Below are 22,456 nucleotides of genomic sequence, written 5' to 3'. Positions count from 1 at the left end.
GAACTTTTCGCCTTTACTGTTAACCCACCATTATTAAGGCCTGACTGGGGGGCAGACTGCACAGGACTGCCAGCAGTAGCTCTGTCAGTCTGTTTTTTGAGAGCCATGGCTAGTGTGTTCCTTGGATAAGTCTTTTCAGATTCAAATACACCAAGTAACTCTGAGATTCTAGATGCATTTTGTGCATTTTCAATTTGATATTCACTTGCTGTGTAGTTTGCTTCACTTGACAGCGGCAATAGATTAGGAAATTCTAAAGTAGATGTCTTCTGCCTGCAATTGTTCAGATATGAGACTGCTACATAATTGTTGTTATTATTCTTATTCAAATTCTCTTTATGGTTTTCAGGCACCACCTCATCATCAGTGTTAGTAACCTGTAGAATTTCTGCACCATCAGCATCATTCGTTCTTTCATTTCTCTCTTTCTCAGCACTCTGCGCAACCACATTATTGTCACTAAGATCCATTTCACTTTTCCTCTTGTTCTTCGTCTCTTCAGCCTCATTCAGCTTATCGTGTACATTCTTATTTCCTTCCTTCTTCTCATCTTTTCTTGCTTCGTACATTTCCTTTGTTATGATTCCTATAACATCCTCTTTCTGACACATATGAATGGATTGCAGATATGGCTGCAGGAGAGAAATGTTACCTAGCTCTTGTCCTTTATTGTCCAGAGTTTTAATGTGCTCTATGAGAAATTCACTTTTAAATTCTGCAGATGTAGTGGTTGTTATTTCAGGAGGCCACTTAGGTTTACTCATTTTGAGCTCTTCCTCAAGGGGGAAGGTTTTCTTAGGCATCTCCCTAGAAGGGGGCCAAATGATTTTTAATTTTCCCCTTTCCCCAAATTTTCTCAAATCATCCCTTTGCTCTTCACTGTCACCAGCATCTGTATGTTTATTAAGATCTCCAAGTATGGGATTATTTTCTGCACTGTTTTTATATATACTTGGTTCTTCATTAGGAATAAAGTCCACTGAGCTGCTTTGATTTTTGTAATTCCATCGATCTTTATGCTGTTTGTGTCCAAAACCTTCATCATAATTTCCCTTAGATTTGAAAAGTTGTTTAAAGTGAGGTTTACAATATATTTGTCCATGAAGTGATGCATAATTTCCCAGACTGCCAAAAAGAACAAAAGAAAAAATTTAACATTCTACATATACTCTGCAAATTCATAGGGAATTAAGGAATTAATTATTTCAAGAATGAGTCAGAGACTCAGTGCAATTAACTTACTGGCAATAGGAATGTGCTTATTAATTGAACATTTCTGTTAGATAATAGTTACTGCTGATACCCTACATGATACATGTCATGCAATATTTAGGACTTGATGCTGTATGTCAGGTATTGGTATAACAGATATTACAGTGTGATGTTGGGAGCCGTCTCAGAGTACTGAGACTCCAGGTTGTCTGCAGGTGGAGAATGACAGACAGGTGGCTAAAGACCCCCAAGTTCTGTGTGCTGAGAAAAAGACTGTAAAGCTGCTTGTTAGCTGAATGGCAAAAAGGGAACTGCTAAAATCAGTAAACCAGCAACACCCAACTCATCTCCTGTGTTTTGGAAAAGCAGAAGCTTCTAAACTACAACCACCAACCCTCAGATGTTACTGTCTATGGACTCATGAACTTTTGGGACTTTTCCATCATGGACTTGCTGACAGTTGCTATTGTAAGGTATAATAATAGTCTGAGGCTCTTTTCCTAGTAATTGGAGACAGCGTCGTCATCCCTTAATGATGAGGGATGTTACTAACTCATGATATGGCTGAAGATGTTTAGGAGGAGTGTTGTTTAAGTGTAGCCATTCCAAAGGACCAGTAGGTTGCCAAATGATACCCATGGGGGTAGGGTTAGTATTACAGATGATGAGAGAAACTGGCTATGAGTGGTCTATCCTAGTGACCTGAGCCTGTTGTAAAGCTTTTTCTATTCTGGTAAGAGCAACTTTTGCCTCAGGGGTAAGTGTCCGGGGGGCCATTGGACTGGAATCCCCCTGGAGAATATTGAACAAAGGTTGCAAGTCTCCAGCAGTTAATTTTAGAAAAGGCCTTACCCGATTAATATCTCCTGGGAGTTTTTGAAAATCATTGAGAGTTTTAAGAGGACTAGTCCTGATCTGTATTTTTTGTAGTCTAACTTCTCTATGAGTAATTAGAGTCCCTAAATAGGAAAATGGGGGAGTTTCCTGAATCGTTTCTGGGGCAATACATAACCCAGCTCTCGCAAGGCTGTCTTTAAGTTCTCCAAATATCTGGCGGAGAATCTCTTTATTGGAATGGGAGACAAGAATATCATCCATATAATGGATAATGTAAGCCTGAGGATACAGTTGACGGATAGGCATGATGACCTTGGCTGACAAAAGCTTGGGAAATTGTTGGATTATTTGCCATGCCCTGAGGAAGAACTTGCCACTGAAAACGTTGCATTGGTTCCTTAAAATTTATTGAGGGAAGGCTAAATGCAAAATATTTTTTGTCCTCTTGATGAAGAGGAATGGTGAAAAAACAGTCCTTCAAATCTATTATAATTAAATGATAATCTATTGGGATGGCGGTAGGTGAGGGAAGCCCAGGCTGTAGGCTCCCCATGACCTCCATGGTGGCATTAACTGCTCAGAGGTCCTGTAATAGCCTCCATTTTCCTGATTTTTTCTTTATGACAAATATGGGAGTGTTCCATGGTCTGGTAGATGTCTCTATGTGTCCAGCAGCTAGTTGTTCTTGTACTAATTTTGTGGCTACTTGGAGTTTTTCCTGAGTAAGGGGCCACTGGTCAACCCATACTGGTGTGTCTGTGAGCCATTTAATCTTAATTAAATTGGAGTGGGTTGCAGGAACTACCAAGGCCCCTAGGATAAATCCTGATACCCTAGTCCAGATCTGTTATTATTGGGTGTTATGTTGTACAGGCTCAAGCCTGTCCTGTCCCAGGGATCCTAGTCCCTAGCCTGGGACATATCCCTGATTAAACATGATATTGGTGACTGAAGTACTAGGGCTGTAAAGCATAACTGACATTTGGCTTAAGATGTCCCATCCCCAGAGATTGACTGGGAGACTCTCAAGGACATACGGAGAGAAAGTTCCAGAGTGTCCCTCTAAATCTTTCCAGGTGAGTATTTCAGAACTCTATAAAGGTCCTTTTGCCATGCCTATGCCTTGGAGGTTGGTTAAAGCCTCCCGTGTCAGCCAAGATGATGGCCAATGTTGTTGGGAAATTACAGACACATTTGCTCCTGTGTCACTGAGACCCTGGAAAGATTTGCCTTCTATAATTAAATTAAAGGTGGGATGCTCTTGTCCAACCCATTGGACCCAAAATACATCAGAGGACCCAGAACTCCAGGAACCTTATGCCTGCTGAGAGGCAGTTCCTCCTGCAGCTACAGTGGGAATGATTACTATTTGAGCTACTCTGTCTGTGGGGAGTACCTGAATGATATTTTTGTGATGCGTCAGCCATGATCTTAATTTCCTGGTAAAGTCAGAGTCTATGACACCAGGATAGACCTGAAGCCCTTTCATAGTCCAACTACTCTGGCCGAGAAGAAACCCCCATCATGTTAGGTGGTAATGGGCCATAAACTCCAGTGGGGATGGCCTGAGGACCCATATCTGGGGTTAATATGACCCTGGTAGAGGGACTGAGGTCCAGTCCTGCGCTCCCAGGGGTGGCGCAGTATAATTGTTGAATAGTACGCCATGCTGGCTGTTTATGACCGCTGGATAGGCTGGCAGTGCCCTCATTATTTGGTGGGGCCGGGGCTGGCCCGCACGGAGTTTCCCAAAATGGGCTGTCCATGGATATCAAATTGAGACCTACATTCATTAGCCCAATGTTTCCCACACTTGCATCTAGGGTATATCCCAGGGACATGACCTGGCAGGCTGGGATGTCCAGCTGCCGGAGGCCTTCCCGGGAAGCTTTAGGACATTCCTTAGCAAAGTGACCCGTTTGCCCACAAGAACAGCAATTGCCCTCAATGTGGTTTCTTTCTCTCTTTTGATGGAGCCTTGCCTGAGAAGATGGTAGGTCTACAACCTTCTGCAATGCCATGGCAAGGGCATTGCCTTGGATATAAGATGGCCCTACATCAGCACATAGGCGAGTAAAATCTGACAAGTCTCCTTTCTTTTTATGTGATTGAAGTATGGCCTTGCAGGTGGAATCTGCATTTTCAAAAGGTAATTGTTTTGCAAGAATCTGTCCAGCCCCTGCGTCACAGACAAGCCGATTTATGGCCTGTAGGAGTCTAGAGACAAAATCCTGATATGGATCATCTGGTCCCTGTCTAATACTAGATAATTCCTCAGTCTTGACCCCAGTCATGGGGAGAGCTTTCCAAGCTTTGGTACGACAGAGACTGACTTGTTGGTAACCTGTAAAGGATAATAAGCTACTTGATCTCCCGAGTTACTAAAAAGCCCTTCACCCTTGAGCATGTCAGCCAGATGGGGATCTGATGAGCAGCATTGCGCTCTGCTTGTTGCTGGCATTGGTCTGCAAACTCAGACTTTCATAGTGAATAATCTCCTCCACTTAAGGATGCCTTATTTAACATTTGCCAATCATAAGGTGTAAGCTGAGCATTGGAGATAGCCTCAAGCAAAGCCAGCGTAAAAGGTGCGGTTGGCCCATACTGGGAGACCGCTGTTTTCAACTCTTTGAGTGTCTTAAAAGGAAGAGGTGCATGTTCCCTAAGTACCTGTCCTGCATTATTGGGATCAGGACATTCGACTGTAGGGAAGCAAAACTGTTGGGAACCCTCTACAGTGTAATAATGCATATGCAGATCTTGCAAAACGATAGGACTAAATCTTTGTTAACTTAGTGACTTATGTGAGGGGTTGCAATTTCCAATAAATCCTGAATAGCGCACGCACAGAAATCAACTGTTTGAACTTCCTTGTTAACTGGATTTTGAATGAACTGGAAAGCTTGTCTACGTAATTGTTTATCTGTCTTCTTTGAGATCAACAAATAGATTGCCTGTTAAAATTAAAATCGAATTTAGTCAAAGGCAACAGCATCATTTTTGAATGTCTGTGAATCTCCACATAAAAACAGATACATCAACAGATAGCAAAACTTAAAACCCATGGATAAAATTTATAACAAAACTCAGTGACAGGGTATCCCCACCAACCCCAAAATATGAGTTAAGGACAAACCACCAACAGCTATAAGACTAGCACCATTAGTCGCATCTGTATGTGTGAGAGCACAGGGAGCAAAGAAGGTGTCTGATAGATCTGAAAATATGAGACCACAAAACAGCTAGGTAATATTTATTGGAAAGTATCACATGCCAATGAGAGCACAATGGCTGAAACTCCAATAGCCAATGAGTGCAAGGGCTGTGGTAGGAAAGATTGAAGAGGCTGGAGAGGTCAAACTCTCAGAACTGACCCACTAAGATCCCCTTTCAAAACAAGACACCACACTGAGGCAAAAAAATATATGGAAGTGGAATCAAAATTGAGTTGTATAATGATGATAGAAATAAATAAGTAGGTCCTGACTAACATGGGGGATAGGAGCCAAGGTAGGAAATCTTAGAAGTCAAGCCATCATAGTTTTTTGAACAGAATATGAATATTATAAGGGGTAGCTCTGTGAAGTTGTGGAAACCATCCTGAAATTTGCATCATTCTAAGATATGGGAAAACAAATTCTACATAAAAATGAGCAACAGAAAAGAATCAAAGACAAATATTACACAAAGTTATTATAAGAAGTAAAAGAGTAAGGAGCATCATAATATCCCCACAGACAATGAAAACATGCCAGAAAAACATGTTCTCAAAACATCGAAATTCTAACCTACTATTTCAAAATGAGCTAGATGACATTAAGAAAATGACAAAAGACCTGAAATAAGACAATGAATTGGAATTAGAAAAAGTCATAAATGAGGCTCCAGAAATCAGGGAAAGAAAAGAAATAAAAGTGAAAGAAAAAGTCAGCAATCAAAAACTAAATGAAAAGAAATAGAGAGCAAATTAACACACTAGAAAGTGTCTGAAGAGAAATAAGAGACTAAAGATAAAAGTTTACAATCAGATATGAAAAAAAGAAATAAGAATTTGAGAGAAAGACAAATATGCACAAAATATTTGTGTATAGATAACGGGAGTTCTAGAAAAAGAAAATAAAGCAATGAAATAGGTTAAATACTCAAAAGCTTCGATTTAAGGAAACTTTCAGGATATAAAAAGTATGAAGCTACAAACTGAAAGTACACACTGGGTAACTAACACTATTCACCCAAAATGACCAATGTCAAGAACTATGCTAGTAAAATTACTGGACTTTAAATAAAAGGAAAATCCTTTTGTGTATCTGAAAAGAAAAAAGCAAAAAGCATACGGCTTATAAGAGAAAGCGAGTTAGATTATTATCAGACATTCCCAACCCCTTATGCCAGAAGGAAACGGAAGAATGCATTTCAGGTACTGAAATGAAACGAAGTGTAAACTAAGGATTTTACTTTCAACAAAACTGACTTTCCATTTTAAAGACCAATTGTTACCAGCATGTAAGAACTCAAGGAATATTGTTTTCATGAATCTTTTCTGAGGAATCTACAAAAAAACAAGCTTGAAGGACCAGAATAGCTATAGAAACATCAATATAAGGACTGATGATAAGCATTAAATACATTTTTTCCTATAAACTAAGATGAAATTAGGGCAAAGAGGGAGGTAATATGATATGTAATGGCTGTGTAACATGACCCTGAAGATATAATACAACAATTTTTGAAAGTAGCATGTAAGTGGAGAGTAAATGATATTTTTTAATGTTTTGATAATCAAATTAGTGGTGCCAATAAGTCTGTTATTCCAATACTATTGACCAAATGAATATGGGGTATTCTACATCTGTTATCTCCTTTGTCTTTGAGTCCTGAAATGGAAGAAAGGAGATACAAATGTCATGGAAAAGAGGCTAAGCAAAAGCAATGTAGTTTTAAATTCAATTTAGCAATATCATTACAAAATCGATATATTTTTTTCTTTATATATATTTACTAACTCTTAACACTAAAAACACTTAGAAATTAGTGACCAACCCAGTAGAAAGAGCATCAAGATTATTGTCTTGAAATGTTATTTCTCACCAAAAGAACCAGGACTTAGAGAAATGACATGATTCCAGGCCTGGGGCAATAAATGTACAAGATGAGAATAGAACATCTAGCCCCATAGATAATGAGGAAACTAGCAAACTGCTAAGGTCTTGTCAAAAACACTCAGAAGACAACTTGAAGGGGCTTCTACTCTCCAAGGATAGCATAATTTGAGCTTCAGGAATGATAATAATTGAAACTGATTGAAGCCAATCATGTATAAATATTTGAGTTTATAAAGATATTAAAAATATTTTAAAATTGGTTACTTCTAGGGCATGACAAGGGATAATTTCATTATATTGTTAAATAAGTAATTGATATCTTGGCAAAACTCATTAAAAAAAGGACAGAATTATACATTTATTCTGCCTTTCCTCCACCAGCTCTACCACCATGTAACCAAATAGTGGAAGAGAGGAAGCATCTCCTGTAAAAGTATTCTGATAATGAAAAGAAAGAACAAAAGAACACTTTGCAAACATCAATTAATGGATATAGGTACTAAGCTTCAATACCTACTATGATCACAAAATGAGAGAAAAGCAGGCATATGTGCTTACTATATATACTCTTGCTAATATTCCCTATGTTCTTGTGAAAGACATCAAATCTTAGTTTAAACAAGAATCTAGATTCAGCTGACAATGTGTCAGAGAAGAAAGGAGTATGTAAACTGCACGATAAGTATGTAATTATCAAGTCTAGACTACAGAAAACTCTACAGGTCAAATGTCCCGAGTTCTTCACAAATAAATTGTAAGAAATGAAAGGAATGGATGAAAAAAACCTTAAAAGACATACCAAAAATTTTAAAAAATTGATAAAATTACATTACCTAGGAAAGCACATTTGGAAAAAACAAAACAAAACAAACTATAAAAATCCAAGGAAGCAATTATTGAAAAGGATATTGTTTACTCACAGGAGTGAGCAGGCTGTGTTTGGGTGGGGAACAGAGAAGGCCCTTCTGGAGTGGCTGGCAACACTGTATTTCTTGACCTTAGTAGTGGCTACAAAATGTTCACATTATAATAATTTATTGAGCCATACATATATACTTGCTTTGTTTGTTTTTTCTGTATTTGTGGTTTTTTATACCATGATTTTAAAAAACAGTCATTAAATAATTTTTCTGAGTTCTTATATGTGAGCCTTTACTTGATATTGGCAAGGCAAGCATGAACACATTTCGTCCAGCGGGGAGAAGTACATTAGAGTGTGTTAAGAATGGGGCATGCACAGGAGACACTTTGGGAGCACATGAGAAAGACACCTGATGAATATATGAGGCCAAAGCAGGCTTCTTCTGAAACAGGAGTCTAAGTGGAAGTCTGAAGTATGAGTGGGCATCAGCATGGTGGAAAGCTGGGGGAGAAGCATGGGAAATCCCCTAGAAGGAGTGGAAGTAACATTTGGGACAAGATAGATGCGAGAGAGAAAAACAATGATTCTGTGAAACTGAAAGAAATTCAGTCTTCATGAAAAGTAAAACAGGAGGAAGAGGTGTTGGGAGAGGAACAGGGGCAAGATCCTGAATTACCTTTTAATTCATATTACGATGTTAATTTTTTATAGAGGAAGCTAGTCTATATTTTAAACAGGGACATGACCTCAGATTTGCATTTCAGAGAGATCATTCTCATTATATTATGAAGCACGGCACTGAGGCAGGTTGGCAGTGGTAGTGATGTTGGTGAGAGGTACTGGAGGCAGGGAGACTAATCAACTAGAAAGGCTGTTGCATTACTACAGGTAAGAGATGACACCTGCTTGAAAGATACCTGGGCTGTGGGGGTAGAGAGAAGTGTACAGATCAAGAGGTATTTGTGTGACAGAAGTTACAGAACTTGGTCACTGCTTCGGTATAGGGAATGAAAGAGAGGAAGGAGTCAAAGGTAATTTCATGTTTCAGTCATTGAATTAATGTTAATGTCATTTACTGAGAGAGTTGCATCCAGACCATGAAGTCAAGGAAGGCATTTTGGTAGATAATGGGGCATATTGAATTTGCTGTACTTAGGAGAAATCTAATTGGAGATACATACGAGTCCTTGAGATATAAGTGTCTGATACACAGAGGAGAGAGTTGGGCTAGTGGTACAGATTTCTGAATTATTGCCATATGGATGATGATTAAAGTTATGGGAGTGGATGCGATAAACCAGAGAGAATATAAACAGTGAAAATAATAAATGCCCTTAACAGAATTCTAAGGAACTCTCACATCTCTGTAATGGACAGAGAAAGAATCACTGACAGAGGGGTCTGAGAAGGGACACCCAGAAGGTAGGAGGGAAACCATTATACTCTGGTGTCATGGAAACCAAGGGAAAAGAATGTTGTAATAAGGGGCATTTAGCATTGTCAATTAAAGTCAGGAAAGATATAGTCTGAGGGATGGACATTGGATTTAGCAAAATAATTACATTTCAGCATCTCAGACTATAGCCACAACAAATGCTATATTCATTTAAATGCATTTACTTCAAGAGTTTTGGAAAACAAGAGCATTTGTAATTGTGTCGATAAGGTGCTTCTGTTTCAGCAGAGAATAACAGAGGATTTTATTTGACCTGACGCTGACATTATTCTCAAATTTATTTGTTTTTACTTAGATGAAATAGTCCATAGATAGGTAAACTCTAGCGCCGACCACCTGTTTTTGTATATGAAGTTCTGCTGGAACATAGCTAAGCCTATTACTTTATAGTCACGCCTGTTGGCTCAGTTATCTGTGGCTGCTTTTCATTTATGTAACAACAGAAAATGAAAGGCCTATGAAATTGAAAATATTTACCACCTGGCCCTTTACAGAAAAAGTTTGCTGACACTTGACCTAGAATCTAACCTCAGACTAAAGTAGTAACTTAAAAATCCTGACTTGCACAGTAATTCTTAATTTTTCATAGCTATATGATCTCCATGTTTATTTTTATTTTTATATTTTTAGCTGAGCCATCCTGCTACCTGTTGACAGCTCAGCAGCAGCTCAGCTCGGGCTGGGCATTGAACCACTGTTGCTCAGAGCTCAAACTCTTGAGGGAGCTCTTAACCAACTGAGCCACTCGGCCAGCCCATGATCTCCATGTTTAGACAAAAGGGACCCTTCTGGGTTTGATTAGGAAAGCAAAATTTCAAAAGGAAAACGTTCACAGCCATCCTGAGCAAAAGCATGACAGAACTTGACCACATCCCTTTTGTGTTTGTGTCAACTGGTGGCAGCAAGATCTGGAAAAACCTACATCTTCCTGGAGACATGATGTTCTCCACACACTGCAGGCTCTTGAGTACGTGTGCCGCAGACCACAAAACATTTACCTCAGTTTACTGTTGCAATGGTGGCATCGGAAGCAGGACTTATGAAAACTCTGCTTGTCTGCTGTTAGGCACTCCATTGGATAAACTGTCTTTTGACAAAGGATACATATTTCCTTGTCCTGGAGTAGCAGTTTCTAAAAATAAAAAATTTGCAAAAGCTTATTTAGTGTTCTCTTCAGTCACATTGTAAAAACAAAACAAACAACAGCAGCATATTAACTGGCCATGCAGTTAAAGTGGAAAGCTCTTAAGACGGTTGTTCTGATATTGCTTCTCTGGATTTAAGCCGTCCTACCAACAGGTCTGACACTCGGCTACTATCAACCTTACTGTAGTGTCTCTACTATTTTATACATTGTACAAGTTGACTTCTTTTGTTTAAGGAAATCTATATGAGTAAAATATGTTTGTTAACTTTAATACATTAAAAAGAATATAGAGTAAACTCAGCCATGGGAGTCCTGAAAGCACTAATCATTCTGGATAACTAACCTTTCCATGTATATAAAGGTTTATACCTCACTTGGTCCAAAGCGTTTATGTTTTAAAGCATTCTGGAGAGGTTTTTCTAAAACATGTACATGTCTTTTCAGCTAAGGCCACTGTATTTGTTTAAATATTTTTTGATGACCTAGTGTTGACTCTGACACTGATTCTTAACTTTAATCCAACAAGACTCCTGATTACATTGAAGTGTTCAGGGCCTTTTGTCCTCAATCTAAATGGCTTTAGGTTTTAGGGCTTTCTCGATTTGCATATCTGCCTGTTATAGTCCCCCTACCACTTGCTTTAGAGTACCTTTATTCACATGCTGCTGCTGTTCGTGTGAATGCTAGCTCCTATGACTAGTAGTAGTTACATCACTAACCAGTGTTTGCACAGTAGTTCAGAACTCACCTCAGTATTATTTTGATCCTCACAATGATCCAGTGAGAATAACTAAGCTTTCATATTAGTTATACATAAAAGCATACAAGTTCAAGGTTTTTTATACAAATGAATATATATATATATATATATATATATATATATATATATATATACACACACGTTAGTGCTTCGAGGCTCAATTTAGGCTACTGAGAGATCACTTTTGTTTATTTGGCTCTTGTAGGAGAAATATTTCAATGTTTAACATCATCGTTTTTTTTTCTATATGTTTATAGCTATCTTAACAGAAACTGAGCATTTGAAATTAATTAGACAGCTTTGCTTAATTATGCCAGAAGCAAGCATATTAAGAAATCATATTAACCTGATAAATTAGACACATATGTTGCAAATATGATAGAGGCATAGTTATTAGTTTCAGCAGTTTTATTTTTGAGCTTGCTATTTCTTTCAATCTGTCTAAAAGAATGGATTAGGCTAATGATACACATTAATTATGTCAAATCCTTTTATTGTAAAGCCTCATTAATTGTAAAATCTAAGGAAGTATAAATAAATGAGCTGTTTGTTGATGTACTAAGTTCATGTTTTCAATCTCCCTCCTTCCAAATACAACCAAATTTTTAAAATGTATTATCCATGTTCATCTGTGAATGAGGTCAACTGAGCTATCATTCAAGGTTTAAGAAAGGTGAAAAAAATGTTATAGAAAAAATATCAGTGGCATTAGAGTAAGCTAATTCCATTCAACTCAATAACAATAATTAAATACACAAAATGTCTAATTCCATACCTACACTTTTGTCAGAGATACCAATCAATAAAAGTCCTTAAAGCATATATCATGAGTGTAAATTATTTCTTGGATTATTACCAGTCTTTATTGAATTCAAATGCAAATACCACTTAAGTGTGGCAGTTAAAAATGTGTCAATAGTAGTTCAAGGGATATTATCTAATATTGTCTTAAACAAGTGGATGAAATAATAACTTTTAATAAGGAATATTAATAATGTGCTATGGGTGTACAATTATTAATAAGTACATAGTTACATATAATCATTAATACTGTCACCATAACAATGATTATATCTGCTGCTTTACCCAAAGCTTTATTTACCTTGACAAATACTGGTCTCAATAATATACATATATAATAGTATTTGTTATTCTCACACAGTGCAGGTGAATCATATTATATGCTTTTGTAAAGGGAAAGGAGTAAAAGCAAGCATTGTAAACATAAGGACATCGGCAACCAGGGAAAGCTGTTAGTCTTAGGTTATATTGTTTAGTGACTTCCACACACTCTTTTAACTGCATCTTAGCTGTGGAACACATGCCTTTAAATGGGTTAACCTCCTCTCACATTTTGCAAGCTTATTTACCACTTATAAATGCAGATTCCTCTTGGAAGGCAGTTCTCATCTCAGCTGCAGAAGAATCTGAGGTTGCACATCCCAGGCTTTTAAAAACTCTTTCACTCTCCTGCCATGTCTTTTGAAAATTCCTCCTGAGCTCTGTAGGTGAATCTGAAATATCTAAAATATGGCCAGCGATGACATCTTCATAGGTTGGTGGGGCATGCTTGAAGTCAAAGCCAGCTCTGCCAGCTTCTGAGTTATGTGAAGAAGACACCATCATCTTCGATCCAACAACTTGACTCTCAAATGCGTCCAAGCCTGAGAAATGTTCACCTAGAGACCTTGTTTCAGAGCGTACACTGGGCTGCTTAACAGGAATGTTTTCTTGCAACTCGTTAGGGCCATTGCAAGAAAAGCCTGTAAAACTAGTGTTTTCTAAAGATGTTAATCCAAATTCCTCCTTACAAAACGTACGACATTCTTGTTTTCTATTATTGTTTGCTTCTCCATTTACATAAACCCTTGCATTTGACTGGGCTTCAAAAACTGGGCCACCCTCAAATTCCCTGAACCATCTGTTTATTTCATTTTCATGGTCATTCACGAAATTCTCAGCCATTTGAACAGCTCGGTTGGCTGCTTCATATCTCTGCTTGTGCTCTGACAGGCGAGGCCCTTCCACTTTGCGGATGATTTCGACTGAGTCAAAACTTTCAGTATCCGGCACTACATGCTTAATGGAATTGACTCCATCATTGTGAACGTAAGTCGCCCTTTTCTCTACTTTCCTAACTTCCTCTTGAGCTGCCACGGATTCCCTGAAGGAACCACTATCAACATGATTTACACTTATAGGTATTGTTATTGTAGGGGGAGAATCCCTACCACGACTTTCTATCTTAATTTGACGACGGAGGGTTGCAGGAGAAGTGACGATTTCTGACCTCTTCTCTACCATTGGAACCGGGCTTACTGGTGAACGTGGAACGGCCCCTCGGGATAACTTTGCAGTGGTGTCTTTGAGTTTGACAAGTTGTTCAGAGCGATTCCTGGGTGGAGAAGGGCAAGTACTTGCTCTGTGAATTCTAGATGTTTGTGACACAAGCCTTGGTGACGGTTCAGCAAAACTGTCCTTTTTAGGGGCCTGAGAAAGCTCATCCTTAGTAGAGGTTTCTGTTCGCCGAGCAGTAGACTCGATTGTTATAAAAGTTGGTGATGGAGAGCGTGTTTTTAAGGAGGGAGGAGAAACCTTATTATCATCTAATTTAATTTCCTGATGGGTTTTCACATGATTATGAGTAGTTGCTGCATGATGGGTTGCTACTTGGTGGTGCTGTGCTTTTTCTGCAATGGTATTTTCTTTCTGTTCCTTGTTTTTATTATAACTGACATCAACACTAGATACTTGAGATAATGCTTCATTATAACCAGTAGGTTTATTTCTCTGCTTTCCTGCTTTGGAGGATATCATGGTTGTTTGAATTATATTTTCACAGGACACAAGCATATCCTCTGCTTGAGTTTTAATATGCATTATTTCTTCTTTGATTTTTTCTATGTTATTCTCCATAGCAATGCGAACTCCATATTCTCTTTTTTCTTCACTTAATAGCCATACCGGAATAATATTTAATAGTGTCTGAAATGTTTTAAAGCCATTTTTATCTGGCTCTGCTTCAAACTGTTTTACCCTAGACAAAATCTGTTGTAGCTCTTCACGTTTTCTCAAAAACTCCAATATATTTATAGCACACTTTCCATTATCCTTCTGAGAGTCTTTCACAGAGGAAAATAAAGATTTGTTCTGGGTAATCTCTTGCTTTGAATCTTTAGTATTAGAAAAGACTTGTTTCTGTTGTATGCCCTTGACTCCAAGACATTTTTCTTCCTGAAGACTATTATATGGCTGCGGCAATTTTTTATGTTCAAGTTGACTTTCAGAAGTCTGTATGTGTGTTTGCTGAAAATTCTCAGTTTGTGAATCAAGATGTGTATCAGTAACCTTTTGCTTGACTACCTTCTGTTCTGATTTATTCAAATGTTCTTGTTTCCTTTCGACTATTAGCTTGTCTTCTTTTGAACCAGTCGTCGGTGCATCCTCAATTGTTTCTTCCCTTCTTGGAAGTTTTCCATTCTCAGATTCTCTAAATTTTCTTTGCTTCTCATTAACTCCATTGAGCTTACTTTCATGGCTTTTCCCTGCAGGTTCCACAGGTAATCTTACTGTTACTCGTTTCTCCTTCTTAGGTAATTGATAACATTTTTCAGGTACAGTTTGCTTATCACTATGTTCAGTGCATGCTTCTGCTTTCTTGGTTTCCTGGTACTGTTGTTTGGTAGTGGTTTGAACACCAACTTCAGATTGCTTTTTATGGCTTTCATAGCTGTGGTCTGTTTCATTTAATTTATGACCTACAGTTGGAAGCTTGATGGTTCTAACTTTGAAACTTGGGGAAGCTGGTTTGCTTTGGGGCAAGTGCAACTGCTCCGGATACTTCTGCTGTGCTTGTTGTGCACTACATGCTTGGTGACTCTGTTTAACGTCACAAGCTGATTTAGATTGTATCAAGTCCCTTGAGCTCTGTAGAACTTCCTTTTTCATGTTATCTTTGTCTTCTGAGGCTGCTAGAACATGTTGGAGCCTCTTGGCAGCAGCTGTTACTGCCGATGTTGTGGAAAGCTGGTTATCCATACATAGTCCTAGTGCCTGAGAATGACTTTGAGAGTCTGTGCTGGGTTGGGCCACAGTGACCCCTGAATCTATTCCAGGTTGGGAAACCTTTGCATTTGCTTTTTGTAACAGCACTTCCTTTTCCAACTCTGATATATTTTGATTTTGGCGTTCCGTTTTGACCACGTTATAGCAAGAACACTGCTGTTTCTGTTTTTCAAGCTCTTCTCTTTGTTGCCTGTACCTTTCTTCAGCAATCATTAAAGGTGTCTTAAATTTTCTCATATAAGGTTTTGGACTTTGTTGTCCTGAACCCACAGGAAATGAATGAGATTTTACGAGAGGTGTTTTTCCTTGTTTTACCCTGGGTGGTGAAGTTTCTGGAACTGTCTGCGAGACAGACCTTGTAGATTCCATAGACACTTGTTTTCTTTCACCAGTACACTTTCTAGATATCTGCCTTGTCTCTGTGTGTTCACTGCTAGTTGCCACCATTACTCCTTTCTCATCCTTTGAGGGAATAATTTTACTTTCTATATCTGCCAGGGAATTTTCCAATTCAACTTTTGGGGAACCATGATACTTTTGATCTACTATATGCTTAGGAAGTTTTGGTTTGGGTAGTGTGGGAGGTGGTAGACGTACTCCTGATTTTCCTGTTATGATTTTAGCCTGAGAATGGGTTTGCTGAGAGCTTGAGGCTTCTTCTTGGGCATATTGTGTGAATGCTCTACTGTGCTTTTCTTGAACAGAGGAGGAAAGGAGATGTGCTGGGTTTAGAGATGGAGTTGGAGGAGGGGGAGGAAACATTGATAGACATTCTCTTTCAGATTTCTCATTTTCTGGTGGTGGAGGAAGAAGGAGGCCTGGGAAATTGTCAAATCCAGCCTTTATCTTCTCTGTGGACAGTGAGGGAGGACACACATTTTTTTCAGGCAATATCATTAAAGGAGGTGGAGGAGGAAGAGGAAATTCTATTTCAGAGGATGCATTGGAAGGTGGAGGAGAAGGTGGAGATGGAGGTGGAAGAGAGCACTCACTTTCTTTTACATTATTTTCAGGGTTCAAGTTGATTGGGTTAAAGGACATTTCCATTGCCTTTCTTAAGTCTGTGGAAGTATTTGTCTTCATTAGAAAGTCCTGGCTGTTCAGATGAACATCAGTTGTTTGCTTCCTGTTGGTTGCCTTAAATTTATTGTGGCCTTTTTGGGAGACCTTCACTTCTGTTATATTCGACATGTCTTGATCTACAGGCAAAGTCTGCCATGCTGGTTGAGGGTTCACATTCTTTTTCTTTACATCTTTATTAACATATTGTACTTCTTGCTTTAACAAAGTTTGCTGCTGAAAGTCCCCTGAAACCACACAAGTTTCTCCAACTGTCTCGTTGACTGGACCCTGGGTTGGACTGGGCTTAGAGCTTTGTATTTCTGTTGCTATTTTAGTGTTTTGAGTATTTTTTAAACTCTTCACAGGGAAAGACTCCGTCTTTTGGTGGTCATTCCTCAGTTTGCAAGTCTGAGTCTGTTGCTTCCCAACTGTTTTATCAATAGATTGGGTGGAGTTAAAGCCAGTATCCTTCTTCTGTTCTCTCACTGCCTCTGAATCCTTTGTTTTTAGATTTTCCCTCACTGACACAGTTGAAGTCAATTGTCTGCTCATTTGTTCACCTCTAAGATGCTGCTCTGTTGTGGTATCAGTCAAGACACCCATTCTGTTCTCTGATTCCAACACATTTTTAATAGCTTTGTGGTGTGAGTTAGATAGTCTTCTAAGGCTTTTCTCAAGAGCATCGTTGTTTTGTTCACGATTTATGACAATCTTTACAGTGCCTTTAGGGGCTTTTGGAAGATTAACCTCAGTTCTTTCTTCTATTGAATTCCCATGACAAGATGTGCCTGTAGTTTGGTTGAGAGTGGTTGTTCCCCCTTGCCACCTGGCCACTGGCTCAAGTGGTCCAGGCCTTGGCTGCAGAACACTTTTTTTGTCCATCTGGACAGCCACCTGATGATGAATCTCTGTTTTCTGCTGCTCTTGTGAGGATCCGACCATCGCGGCTTGCACATGTTCTTTGACCACACCTCTTTTATCTACATTTTTGAAAGCTCTTTCTGCTTCTTGCAGATTCCTTAATGATGTTTCAAGGTTATCTCGGATAAGCTCCTTTTTCAAGATTTCTGCCCTTGTGTGTGCGGACTTTTCGAGGCATTCAATAGCTTTCTCAAAATCATCAGGGATGGCATTGGGCTGCTTAGGTTCTTTCCCTTGGTGGCTTGACTCCTTAAGTGACTTGAGTGTGGCCAGCATGTCACCTTTTACAATTTCTTCTGTTTTAGCCACAGATTTCTGATTTATGGCCTGGCTAAGGGAATTTAGGGTTGATTTCAAATCACCTTTTATAATTTCTTCTTTGGGTATCTTAGAAGATGTACTCGGACGCTCTGTCATAAAAACCTTAACTGTATTCTGCACATCTCCTCGGATGATGTCAGTTTCATTAACAGTATGTTCAACCCGAGACTGCCTTTTCTTTAGTAACAGTTTGGTGCCCTCTACGTCACCACCAATTATGTCTTCCTCTCTTTCTTGCATCTTAGCTGGTAGTGTTTCATCTGACTCCATCTGGAGCTGTTTGAGATAATCCAAAGCTCCAGTTTCTATGCATGTGGTGAAAAACTGAACATTTCCTCTCTCAGATGCATCAATTTTTGCCCTTTCAGATATTTTATTGTTTGATATGGAAGATAGCAGATTGTGAATGGTACGTTTTACATCACCCCCTACTATTTCTTCACGCTCAATTGTGTCACCACCATTTTCATGAAGAAGACAGTAGATGGTCATGTTAATATCTCCTCTTTCGTCCTCCTGAATTAAAATGCCTTTCTTTACAGATCTTTCCTCAGAGAACAGGTTTTTTATTGCTTGTTTTACATCACCACTCACGATCTCTTCTTTTTCAGCATGGAATTCTCTTGATCTGCTTAATAATTGAGTTTTGGTCAGATTAACATTTCCCTTTTCTTCTTCACTAACCCAAATCTCTCTTTTCATACTGTCTCTTTTGGAAAGTAGGTTCACCATTATATTTCTGAGATCAGCCCTGATAATTTCTTCTTTCTGTATCTCTGGAGATGTTTGATTCATTAGGTTATATTTTGCCATTCGAACATCCCCAACTTCATCAGCTTCAATGATGATTCCAGGAGCCTCTATAACTTTTTGAGAGTAGAGTTCTTCTAAGGTCTCTTTAATGCTCTTGCCAATAATTTCTACCTTTTCTACCCTATTTTCATTAAATTCATGAAGGGGTGTAGTTTCAAAGAGCCAGGTAGTTGTCTTGACATCAGAAGGAGGGATTTCTTCCTTGGTGATTTTTGTGATGCTTTCGTCTGCTTCCTTAATAGAATCCAACGTTTGATTTTCAAAAAGCCATACTGCCTGCTTCACATCACCTTTCTGCATATCTTGCTGGGTGACTGTTTTGATATTTTCGTATTCTGACCCTTCTCCTCTCAGCTCATCTAGAGTGTGGGTTTCAAATAGCCAAGTAGATGTTTTAACATTGCCCTTCTGTATTTCATTGACACTTACTGTTCTTATATAAGCATTCTTATCAACGTTTCCAGACTCAAAGAACTGTTTACTTGTCTTGACATCCCCACCTTGAATATAGTCTACAGTGGGCACCATGTCACGTGATTCTTCTGAAATCTGATCCAGTGGCTGCGTTTCAAATCTGTATCTGACAGAACTAACATTTCCTTTCTGAATATCTTCTTGTGTGACTGATTTAATAACATATACTGTCTCTGATTCATTTATTGAGTCTAATGGTTTTGTTTCAAAAAGCCACCTTGTCCCTCGAACATCTCCATGAATCACCTCTTCCTTTTTAACTGTTGTCACTTCATGATAATACCCTTCTCGGTCTTGAATTGCATAAAGTGGCTGGGATTCAAAGAGCATTCTGTAGTTTTTGACATCACCCTTTATTACTTCTTCAGTAGTTGATTCATTGGTGCTGATATAGTCAGATTCTTCTTTAATCTTATCCAAAGAAAAAGTCTCAAAAACAAAGCACCCTTTTCTTACATCCCCACCTTGTATGTCTGTCACTGTCTTAACCAGTTCATCACCTTCTTGACCTTCTTTAATCATATCAATTTGTTGGTTTTCAAAAAGCCACCTACAATTTAAAACATTGCCTTTCTGAATATCTTCAGCCTTTAGGGTTTGGATCTTTTTCAAAACTTCTTCTGAACTGGAACTTATAGAATCTAAGGACTGATTTTCAAATTTATGCCGCATGCTGGAGACATCCCCAGCTTGGATATCCATTTGCACAGCCTTGATTTCCTTTCCTTCTTCTCCTTGTATGCTGTCCAAATTTTCTGTCTCAAAAAGAAAACATGCTGTACGAACATCCCCACCTTGGATCTCCTCCTGTTTTACAGTTTGTGATTTGACTGTTGCTTCAGAGTCATCTTTTATGGTGTCAAGTGGCTGTGTTTCAAAGAGCCAAGTACAGGCTTTGACATCTCCCTTATGGATTTCTTCACTGCCAGTCATTAATGAAACTTTTTCATAAAGAGACTCCATTGGCTGGGTTTCAAAAAGCCACCTACAGGTTTTCACATCCCCTTTAACAATGTCTGTAGCTTGTTCAGTTTTACTTTCTAATTCTTCCATATTACTAAAATATTTAATTGAATCAAGAGGTTGGGTTTCAAACAGCCATTTAGCAGATTTCACATTTCCAGTCTGTATTTCTTGAGCAGATATTCCTCTGATTATCTGAAATTTATGAATGCTTTCATCAAACTGGTCAATGGGCCTCGTTTCAAAAAGCCACCTACAGCTTCTTACATCACCTCTTAGGATTTCTTCTTGCTGGACTGTCTTTACCTGATGATATTTTCCAAGGTGATCTTGAATGGCATATAGTGGCGTTGTTTCAAAGAGTGATTTATTTAACTCTACAGCACCTCTTGTGATTCCTTCCACCTCTATTTTATGTGATGCATCAAATTTAATTAAATTGTTTGATTCAAAGATATGTGTGTAATTCCTTACATCTCCTCTGTCAACTTCTTCAAGCTTCACTGTTTGCATGTACTCTTTTTTATCTTCCCTGATCTCTTCCAGAGGTTGGGTTTCAAAAACCCATTTCTGATGCTGAACATCCCCCCTTTCTTCCTCAGAGGCAGTGATTTTTTGAAGTTTTCCTACATCTGGGCTATCTTTTAAAGCCTCTATTGGAAGTGTTTCAAATAGATGCTTAGTAGTTTGTACGTCTCCTCCTATTATCTCTTCAGATCTTGGAGAATCTGCATCAGGGACTTCTTTTAGAATGTCTAATGGCTGTGTTTCAAACATCCAACACTTTCTGGAAACATCTGTACCTATTATTATTTCCTTTTCGGTGGTGACCTCTTCTAAATCTTCTTTGATTTTCTCCAAAGGTTGGGTTTCAAATAACCACTTTGCCCTACTCACCCCACCTTTGACATTTTCTTCCATGGATATTCCTCGGACAACTTTAATTTCCGTGATATCCTTGTTAATTGTGTCCAAGGGCTGTGTCTCAAACATCCAGCGTGCTGTTTTCACATCCCCCTTTTCAACATGCTCTCTGTGAACAGTTTTAATTTCGAGCATTTGACCTAAACCATCTCTGATAACATATAATGGCTGAGTTTCGAAACATTTTATACTTCTCTTAACATTTCCCTTAATTTCTTTGAGCTCAGACCTCAGTTGCAGTAGATCAACCTCATCTACTGAATGAAGCTGTCCAATATGATCCAGATGTTGAGTTTCAAACATGTACCTCACAGTCTTGACATCCCCCCCAGTTATGTTATTGACGGCAGTTACCACTGATTCTTCTTGACTCTGATGCAATTTATTCATTGAGTCTAACGGTTTTGTTTCAAACATCCACCGGACTGTGCGGACATCTCCTCTGGCTAGCTCAGGAATTTTCTCAGTGTTTTCTTCAGCACCAGAAGAATGTTCTCCCAGTGTATCTATGGGCTGGGTTTCAAACATCCATGTGGTATACTTCACATCACCACCAGCAATGATTTCTTGATCAGCAATGCCCTTGGAGATGTTTTCTTCATCAGGAGAGCCATTGTTGATGGAATCTAGCGGCTGATTCTCAAAGATCCATCTCATGGACTGCACCTCCCCCTTCAGAATTTCATCCCACTCCAAGTGTTCTCTTTCAGAGCTCAGAACTTTTTGAGAACTGTCGTTTGTATTTTCAAAAACATACCGGGCTTGTTGCACATCTGCTGAAACTGAGCTTCCTGGGTTCCCTTGACTAGAAACAATCTCAGAAACCTCACTGATATACTCTTTTTCTAAGTTTTTTCTTAACTCAGGATGGATGTGTTTATATAAACGGTTTAATTCATACAAATTTCTTTGCTTGGAGTATAATTCTTTGGGGACTAGTGGTAATCTAGGAGGGCTGGAGAGTTCAGGGGACTGGGAAAATGCTGTCACATCTATTGGAGCTTGAAATATATCAGGTGGGGGAGGAGGAAATTCTTCCGTCTTTCCCAAAGGAGTGGCATGAACTTGTGCCAGAGTTGAGGAAGTGGCACTGTGGTCACTACATCCTGTGGTTGATGTTTCCTTCCTCTGGCTGGTTGAAGTGCAAGAAGTGGATGAGGTACCCACAACTGATGATGGCTTTAAAATATCTTCATATTCACTTTCAATCTTTAAGGGAGAGAAAATCAAATCTTATAAAGATGGGTGGAGTGGTAGAGACTTCCTAGGTACTGCCCTTCACCTGTCTACCTGCTATGACATCTCCATTGGGAACAAGAGGTGATATACTCCAGTTAGAGATCTACTGAGGAGGGATATTCAGTGTTTGCTACTATCTATCTTTCATGTAATCCATTGGCCCTTTTAGAGTTATATTCTCTATTAAATACATCAGTGACTCAGTATTTTAACATTTATACATAATCTTTTTTTCTTCATTTACTTGATGTGCCATGCAACTAATCTAGAGGGAAACAATAAAAGTGTTAACATATGT

The 22,456-nt window shown here is 38.7% G+C and overlaps 1 protein-coding gene across 1 annotated transcript in view; it reads right to left on the bottom strand.

The window, feature by feature from the left end:
• Positions 1-1,037: 1,037 nt before the first annotated feature.
• XIRP2 (xin actin binding repeat containing 2) overlaps positions 1,038-22,456 on the bottom strand; it is a 116,763-nt gene continuing 95,344 nt past the window's right edge. The window contains exons 6-8 of the mRNA XM_019656604.1: positions 12,747-22,128; positions 10,468-10,601; positions 1,038-1,125 (exon numbers count right to left, since the gene is read on the bottom strand). Of these exons, the coding sequence (XP_019512149.1) occupies positions 10,507-10,601; positions 12,747-22,128 (9,477 nt within the window). The 3' untranslated portion in view covers positions 1,038-1,125; positions 10,468-10,506. The remainder of the gene's footprint in view (positions 1,126-10,467; positions 10,602-12,746; positions 22,129-22,456) is intronic.

This window comes from Hipposideros armiger, unplaced genomic scaffold (genome assembly GCF_001890085.2).
Source record: "Hipposideros armiger isolate ML-2016 unplaced genomic scaffold, ASM189008v1 scaffold_263, whole genome shotgun sequence".
NCBI classification, from domain to species: Eukaryota; Metazoa; Chordata; class Mammalia; order Chiroptera; family Hipposideridae; genus Hipposideros; species Hipposideros armiger.
The sequence above is the reverse complement of the archived record's forward strand: the minus strand, read 5'-3'. Positions and strand labels throughout refer to the sequence as shown.